General features: G+C 41.8%; 1 protein-coding gene across 1 annotated transcript in view; it reads left to right on the top strand.

Annotated features, from left to right (window-relative positions):
• The window catches only part of TONSL (tonsoku like, DNA repair protein), a 388,651-nt gene that overhangs the window by 146,885 nt on the left and 232,395 nt on the right, over nt 1-9,371 (top strand). The window contains exon 15 of the mRNA XM_053715495.1: nt 4,873-5,036. Within this exon, the coding sequence (XP_053571470.1) occupies nt 4,873-5,036 (164 nt within the window). The remainder of the gene's footprint in view (nt 1-4,872; nt 5,037-9,371) is intronic.

Raw genomic sequence — 9,371 nt, 5'->3', positions numbered from 1 at the left:
TATTTCTCTTGTTAAGTGTATCCAGTCCACGGATCATCCATTACTTATGGGATATTCTCCTTCCCAACAGGAAGTTGCAAGAGGATCACCCACAGCAGAGCTGCTATATAGCTCCTCCCCTAACTGCCATACCCAGTCATTCTCTTGCAACCCTCAACAAAGATGGAGGTCGTAAGAGGAGAGTGGTGTTTTATACTTAGTTTATTTCTTCAATCAAAAGTTTGTTATTTTTAAATGGTACCGGAGTGTGCTGTTTCTCAGGCAGTATTTAGAAGAAGAATCTGCCTGCATTTTCTATGATCTTAGCAGAAGTAACTAAGATCCATGGCTGTTCTCACATATTCTGAGGAGTGAGGTAACTTCAGAGGGGGAATGGCGTGCAGGATTTCCTGCAATAAGGTATGTGCAGTTAATATTTTTCTAGGGATGGAATTTGCTAGAAAATGCTGCTTATACCGGATTAATGTAAGTAAAGCCTTAAATGCAGTGATAGCGACTGGTATCAGGCTTATTAATAGAAATGCATACTCTTATAAAAATGTAATATAAAACGTTTGCTGGCATGTTAATCGTTTTTATATATGTTTGGTGACAAAACGTATTAGGGCCTAGTTTTTTTCCACATGGCTGGTTTGATTTCTGCCTAGAGACAGTTTCCTGAAGCTTTCCACTGTTGCAATATGAGTGGGAAGGGCCTATTTTAGTGCTTTTCTGTGCAGCTAAAAATACTGACAGAGACATTCAGCTTCCCTCTGCATGATACAGGACATCTCTGAAGGGCTTAAAAGGCTTCAAAGTCGTGTTTGAGGAGGGTAACAATCACAGTAGACTGTGGCAATTGTTGTGACTGTGTTTAAAAAACGTTTTTAAAAAACGTCTCGGGTCCACCTGTCCGAGAGTATGACCTTTCACAGGCCAGATTGGACAATTGTAACAACAGATGCCAGCCTTCTAGGTTGGGGTGCAGTCTGGAACTCCCTGAAGGCACAGGGATCGTGGACTCAGGAGGAGAAACTCCTTCCGATAAATATTCTGGAGTTAAGAGCAATATTCAATGCTCTTCTGGCTTGGCCTCAGTTAGCAACACTGAGGTTCATCAGATTTCAGTCGGACAATATCACGACTGTGGCTTACATCAACCATCAAGGGGGAACCAGGAGTTCCCTAGCGATGTTAGAAGTCTCAAAAATAATTCGCTGGGCAGAGACTCACTCTTGCCACCTGTCAGCAATCCATATCCCAGGCGTGGAGAACTGGGAGGCGGATTTTCTAAGTCGTCAGACTTTTCACCCGGGGGAGTGGGAACTCCATCCGGAGGTGTTTGCTCAGTTGATTCATTGTTGGGGCAAACCAGAGTTGGATCTCATGGCGTCTCGCCAGAACGCCAAGCTTCCTTGTTACGGATCCAGGTCCAGGGACCCAGAAGCGACGCTGATAGATGCTCTAGCAGCGCCTTGGTTCTTCAACCTGGCTTATGTGTTTCCACCGTTTCCTCTGCTCCCTCGACTGATTGCCAAAATCAAACAGGAGAGAGCATCAGTGATTCTAATAGCGCCTGCGTGGCCACGCAGGACCTGGTATTCAGACCTAGTGGACATCTCATACTTTCCACCATGGACTCTGCCTCTAAGACAGGACCTTCTAATACAAGGTCCTTTCAATCATCCAAATCTAATTTCTCTGAGACTGACTGCATGGAGATTGAACGCTTGATTCTATCAAAGCGTGGCTTCTCCGAGTCAGTCATTGATACCTTAATACAGGCACGAAAGCCTGTTACCAGGAAAATCTATCACAAGATATGGCGTACATATCTTTACTGGTGTGAATCCAAGAATTACTCATGGAGTAAGGTTAGGATTCCTAGGATATTGTCCTTTCTCCAAGAGGGTTTGGACAAAGGATTATCAGATAGTTCCTTAAAGGGACAGATTTTTGCTCTGTCTATTCTTTTGCACAAGCGTCTGGCAGAAGTTCCAGACGTCCAGGCATTTTGTCAGGCTTTGGTTAGAATTAAGCCTGTGTTTAAACCTGTTGCTCCCCCATGGAGCTTAAACTTGGTTCTTAAAGTTCTTCAAGGAGTTCCGTTTGAACCCCTTCATTCCATTGATATTAAGCTTTTATCTTGGAAAGTTCTGTTTTTGATGGCTATTTCCTCGGCTCGGAGAGTCTCTGAGCTATCTGCCTTACAATGTGATTCTCCTTATCTGATTTTTCATGCAGATAAGGTAGTTCTGCGTACCAAACCTGGGTTTTTACCTAAGGTGGTTTCTAACAAGAATATCAATCAAGAGATTGTTGTTCCATCATTGTGTCCTAATCCTTCTTCAAAGAAGGAACGTCTTTTACATAATCTGGACGTAGTCCGTGCCTTGAAGTTTTACTTACAAGCTACTAAAGATTTTCGTCAAACATCTTCCCTGTTTGTCGTTTATTCTGGACAGAGGAGAGGTCAAAAAGCTTCGGCAACCTCTCTTTCCTTTTGGCTTCGGAGTATTACACGCCTAGCCTATGAGACTGCTGGACAGCAGCCCCCTGAAAGAATTACAGCTCATTCTACTAGAGCTGTGGCTTCCACCTGGGCCTTTAAAAATGAGGCCTCTGTTGAACAGATTTGCAAGGCTGCGACTTGGTCTTCTCTTCACACTTTTTCAAAATTTTACAAATTTGATACTTTTGCTTCTTTGGAGGCTGTTTTTGGGAGAAAGGTTCTTCAGGCAGTGGTTCCTTCCGCTTAATCCCTGCCTTGTCCCTCCCATCATCCGTGTACTTTAGCTTTGGTATTGGTATCCCATAAGTAATGGATGATCCGTGGACTGGATACACTTAACAAGAGAAAACATAATTTATGCTTACCTGATAAATTTATTTCTCTTGTAGTGTATCCAGTCCACGGCCCGCCCTGTCATTTTAAGGCAGGTCTAAAATTTAATTAAACTACAGTCACCACTGCACCCTACGGTTTCTCCTTTCTCTGTTTGTTTCGGTCGAATGACTGGATATGGCAGTTAGGGGAGGAGCTATATAGCAGCTCTGCTGTGGGTGATCCTCTTGCAACTTCCTGTTGGGAAGGAGAATATCCCATAAGTAATGGATGATCCGTGGACTGGATACACTACAAGAGAAATAAATTTATCAGGTAAGCATAAATTATGTTTTTGTGTGGCCACCATTGTTTTCCAGCACTGCCTTAACCCTCTTATTCATGAAGTTCACCAGAGCTTCACAGGTTGCCACTGGAGTCCTCTCCCACTCCTCCATGACGACATCACAGAGCTGGTGGATGTTAGAGACCTTGTGCTCCCACTCCTTCTGTTTTGAGGATGCCCCACAGATGCTCAATAGGGTTTAGGTCTGGAGACATGCTTGGCCAGTCCATCACCTTTACCCTCAGCTTCTTTAGCAAGGCAGTGGTCTTCTTGGAGGTGTGTTTGAGGTCGTTATCACAGTCTCCGAATGGAGGGGATCATGCTCTGCTTCAGTATGTCGCAGTACATGTTGGCATTAATGGTTCCCTCAATGAACTGTAGCTCCCCGGTACCGGCAGCACTCATGCAGGCCCAGACCATGACACTCCCACCACCATGCTTGACTGTAGACAAGACACACTTCTCTTTGTACTTCTCACCTGGTTGTCGCCACACACGCTTGATACCATCGGAACCAAATAAGTTTATCTTGGTCTCATCAAACCACAGGACATGGTTCCAGTAATCCATGTCCTTAGTCTGCTTGTCTTCAGCAAACTGTTTGCGGGCTTTCTTGTGCATCTTCTTTAGAAGAGGCTTTCTTCTGGGACGACAGCCATGCAGATCAATTTGATGCAGTGTGCAGCGTATGGTCTGAGCACTGACAGGCTGCCCCCCCACCCCTTAAACCTCTGCAGCAATGCTGGCAGCACTCATACGTCTATTTCCCAAAGACAACCTCTGGATATGACGCTGAGCACGTGCACTCAACTTCTTTTTTCGACCATGGCGAGGACTGTTCTGAGTGGATCCTGTCCTGTGAAACCACTATATGGTCTTGCCAACCGTGATGCAGCTCAGTTTCAGGGTCTTGGCAATCTTCGTATAGCCTAGGCCATCTTTATGTAGAGTAAAAATTATTTTCTTCAGATCCTCAGAGTTCTTTGCAATGAGGTGCCATGTTGAACTTCCAGTGACCAGTATGAGAGAGTGTGAGAGCTATAACACTAAATTTAACACACCTGCTCCCCATTCACACCTGAGACCTTGTGACACTATCGAGTCACATGACACCGGAGAGGGAAAATGGCTAATTGGGCCCAATTTGGACATTTCCACTTAGGGGTGTACTCACTTTTGTTGCCAACGGTTTAGACATTAATGTGTGTTGTTATTTTGAGGGGACAGCAAATTTACACTGTTATGCAGACTGTACACTCACTACTTTACATTGTAGCAAAGTGTCATTTCTTCAGTGTTGTCACATGAAAAGATATGTGAGGGGTGTACTCCCTTTTGTGGGATACTGTAAGCTTTTCTGGTGAGCATTGCACCATTTTTATTGCTACATTTCTACCTTGTGATGTTGTGCCAAGAGAAAAGGAAACACATTTTTGCAGGTGACTTTTTTTTTTTGTCTACAGCTAATTTGCAATGAAATTTTCCACTGCAGCACTAGATAATAAAACTAAGCTGTTGATTTAGTGTAACTACCTTATTTAAAATTACATTGTATTTCAAAATGATCTGCAGAATTTTTTTCACTAAAAAAATGTATTTCTGCCTCTGGGGGGTGTGAGTGTTTTTACTGAATTGCCCCCTATTCTTTACACCATCTCTCACTAGCGTTACTCTCTGATTCCTGCACATTTACATTTTCTTGCTTTCTTGTTTTCTTCTGCAGAGATTGTGGAGATATTGCTGGATCGAGGCGCAAATATAAATGACCCCGGGGGTCCCTTGTGTGACGGTATCACCCCTCTTCATGACTCTCTCTCCAGTGGCAACTTTCATGTAGCCCAGCTGTTAATCCGCAGAGGGGCGTCCGTGACCCAAAAGAGCAGCAAGGTGAGGTGGGTGGGCAGTGTGGGGGGTCATCCCACTAGTGTCACTGCATTAAGTGCCCAGGTGCTGAGCTTGATGGGGCAGCAGGTTTGCTGTTACTAGGGCCCCTTTGCTTGTGGCCCTTGAAGGGGAAGCAGACTGGTAAACTGTTTTGTGAAAGAAGCATATTGAGTTAACTCTTTATTCTATTGTTTGTGTTGTGTGTGTGTGTGTGTGTAGCGTTGTGTCCGCAGGGGAGGAGTCTAGGCTATTCTAGCTTTATTTACTGATCTTGTCCCTGGCACCCTGTCCTGTTGTGCGGCTCTATGTGCCATTGACCTGTCATTATTAGAGAGACGTTCCTTACAAAGGGGTAACAGATAGCTAAAAGCCTGATCACAGCACGGGCTAGTGAGCCAATCAGAAGAGGAGAATAAACCATTGTAGCCAATCATTAGCCCTGACTTAATCAGTATGGAAAAATGACCTCTAATGATTACGATATTTGTTTTTTCCATTAGCAGCGAATAGCGAGGTGTTCTATGAGAGTCTCACATCCCTACATTAATGTCCAACAACCCTCTGTGTCCAGAAACTTATGAGAAAGCACCTTCCTCTCTCTTGCTCAGTAAAACACACACAGGGCCCTAAGGAAACGCCCCACATACATGTCCTGAAGTCACAAAACTGTATGGCCTCAGCCAAGTGTGATGAGCGTACAGTGAGCACGCCCAATGAGACGACTCTCCCAAACATGTGACATCCCCTCTGTATTATTATAATTATTATTTATTTGTATAGCACACAGACACCCCACAACCCCAGGGTTAATGTATCCCATTAACGTACTGTTTGCTTCTGTGTTAATTAGCCACTAATACCCTGACTTGTGAGCAGGGCCGCCACTAGAAATTTTGGGGCCCCTGACTTAACCATTGATCAGGGCCCCCCCCCCCCCTCCTTTGACATGTGCAATTTTTGACCAAGTGACTAAAACGTATATGCACTTTATTCTTAAGTGTCTATTTAAACTTGGAAATGTTGTAAAGGTAGTAACATACACACTCATACACTGAAACACACACACACACTCACACATAATGATTCACATATAGACACTCTAGCAGACGCGCAAAGGAACACACTCAGACACAGACACCCAAACAGACACTCAGCACTTGTTTACATTGACCTGACAAGTAATGAGGTAAACTACAGTTTTGTAAAAAAAGGAGATTTAGAAAACAAAATATGGAGTTCTGATGATCTTTTTGTAAAAGAAGATGCCAACTAAATGATGACAACAGCATGCAGTGGCTGAAAGGAAGGGCCCTGAACTGCCTAAACAATAATTTAAAGGTTAAATGGTGGATTGGTGACATCCGGAAAGGTCTCGTTAGTCTCAAAGTCTGTAAAAAGATGTGAATAATCAGTAGTAAGTTCAAAATGTCCTAAAAAGGAACAGACAATGAACACACACACACACACAAACACACACAAACTCAAACTTGCACATACACCCAAGGAAACACCAACAGAGACAGCCTCAGAAAATACACAGACATATATATACACACACACAAAGACATACACACACAGAGAGACAACCACATAAAACACAGAAAGACATACATACACACACCCTCACTGAGACATCCACAGAAAACACAGACATGCATACATACATACACATACACACCCTCACTGAGACATCCACAGAAAACACAGACATGCATACATACATACACATACACACCCTCACAGAGACATCCACAGAAAACAGACACACACACCCACCCTCACAGAGGCATCCAGAGAAAATACACAAAGACAAACATACACACACCCTCACAGAGACACCCATAGAAAAAACTCAGACATATGCACACACCCTCACAGACATCCACAAAAAAATGCACAAAGACATACACACCCACCCTCACAGAGAAACCCACAGAAAAAAAATACATACACACTCATAGAGACAAAAACCAAAGCACAAAGACACCCACAGAAACACTCACAGGAGGAAACATTTATGCACCTTGCATCCCCTAAATCAACAGTGTGTGACATGCATGATAAAACATTGCAGAAATAAAGAGATCACTTTTTAAAGAATCATATTTGAAAATGTGCAAACAAAAATAATTCTGTGAATTCAAAATTGTACATTAATGATCTGGGTAGATGGCTAGATGAAGAAAAGTACTTTTAAAAGGTTGACATATGTTTGTTTGTTTTTTCCCCATTTTCCCCAACCAAGAGAACCACTTCAAATATAATGTACAAATGTTCTCATCTGTCAGCTGTACGTATGGGTTTTGAAAATGCTGTACTCTATATGGTCTTGGTGGAACCATAAGCTGTGGTACTCATACCTTTAGATCTGGTTAAATGCAGGAATTAGGCTTGTTGGTATGTATTTCTAAATTAAGTCAGCTGTGTAGTGTAAACTGACTAGTTTTAAGTTAACCTGTCTCATTTCAAACACTGAGCAATCTTAGTCTGAGAGTATAACATTTTATGCAGATGTAAAAATCTTAGATAAAATGCCTCTTTGCATCTGGAAAGTCCTTGCATAAAGGGGCAGTAAACTGGAATGTAATATATATATATATATATATATATATATATATTTGCATATCTGCCAAATGGGCACCTACCATTTGTGTATTGAGGAGGAAACATTTCTGCATGGTTTTAAATATAGAATTTCTCCAGCATTGTCAAATATTCATAAATACACTGCTGCTAAAAAAAGGTGTTTTTATGGACCCATGGCCCCACCATACAACTACTACCACACTGAGGTTACAATCCGAAATTGCACAAAGAAATAAAAAACATATGCTAAGTAAATCCTACCTCCACTGCAAATGAAAGTGATCTGCCGTCTGACTCAGGCACAAACTGTACAAACAAATTGCCAAGTCTGTCTCACACTGTGCATAGTGGTTTAGTGCACACTCAGAAATCCTCTCAAATGCTAATACTTTACTCCTTGTAATAACATTTCCCATGCTCAATTAGCACTCTGCTGTAGTACCCACTGATGGCTACCAAAATTTAAAAGAATTGTTTTTATTTTTATTTATTTTTTAGTTCTTGCCTCATGGGGCCCCCCTGGCCCATTGGGCCCCTGACAGGAGTCACCCCTGTCATCCCCTGATCGCGGCCCTGCTTGTGAGTAATACACACCCATAGAGTGCTGATCCGTGAGCCAGATGAAGCTCATTACTGTGGAACCCAGGGACACACTAATAAATAAATATACAGCATTACCAGATTTATTTATTTTTTCAATTTGAGGGGAAATTACCCATTTTGGAAAAAAAATTCTGTTGAATATACCCAGAAGGATTTCTTTATTACCTCTTATGGTGATATTTATTTTCACTTTTAAACCTACACCGTGTGTTCATTTCACATTTTATTCGCTTTTTTTTTTTTAAACTCCATCAAACCTATTGTAGATGTATTATGTGTAATTCTTATTAAAGAAGGTGCTAGCTAGCGAATTTCCTTGGGACAAAAACAGAAAAAGTATCAAAATGTATTTTATGGTGCTGATTGTTCATCTTCGCACGCAGCGACACCAATTACATATAACTGAAGCATAAAAAGGGACAGTTATACATATATTTTTACATGGACAGTAAACGTTTTGAAACGTTATATAATTCCGCATTATTATGTAACATGATTAGCTGAAAATATCTAATTTGGTATCTAACCATATACTTACCTTGTGCTGCATGTAGTTTAATGACGTGATCGGCCTCGCTGTGATTAGATGATGAGCCTGTGACGCGCTAGTTTAAAAACAATTGCCGCACTAAAGATGACTACGCTTATAGACGTAACAGTGACGTGCGGTGACGTCAGAGGCTGGGGAGGCAGTGGCTAGGATATGCCTTCATTCTTTAGATATCCTTTGTTGAAGAAATAGCAATGCACATGGGTGAGCCAATCGCATGAGGTATCTATATGCACTAGCTAATTGCTATTAAAGGGATACTAAACCCAAATGTCCACTTTCATTATTCAGATAGAGCATGCAATTTTAAGCAACTTTCTAATTTACTCCTATTATCAATTTCTCTTTTGTTCTCTTGCTATCTTTATTTAAAAAGCAGGAATGTAAAGCTTAGGCCCATTTTAGGTTCAGCACCCTGGATAGCGCTTGCTTATTGGTGGATTCATTTACCTACCAATCAGCAAGTGTAACCCAGGTTCTGAACCAAAAATGGGCTGGCTCCTAAGTTTTACATTCCTGCTTTTTAAATAAAGATAGCAAGCGAACAAAGAAAATTTGAGAATAGGCGTAAATTAGAAAGTTGCTTAAAATTGCATACT

The sequence above is a fragment of the Bombina bombina genome, chromosome 5, assembly GCF_027579735.1.
Source record: "Bombina bombina isolate aBomBom1 chromosome 5, aBomBom1.pri, whole genome shotgun sequence".
NCBI classification, from domain to species: Eukaryota; Metazoa; Chordata; class Amphibia; order Anura; family Bombinatoridae; genus Bombina; species Bombina bombina.
This window is presented reverse-complemented; position numbering and strand designations above follow the sequence as displayed.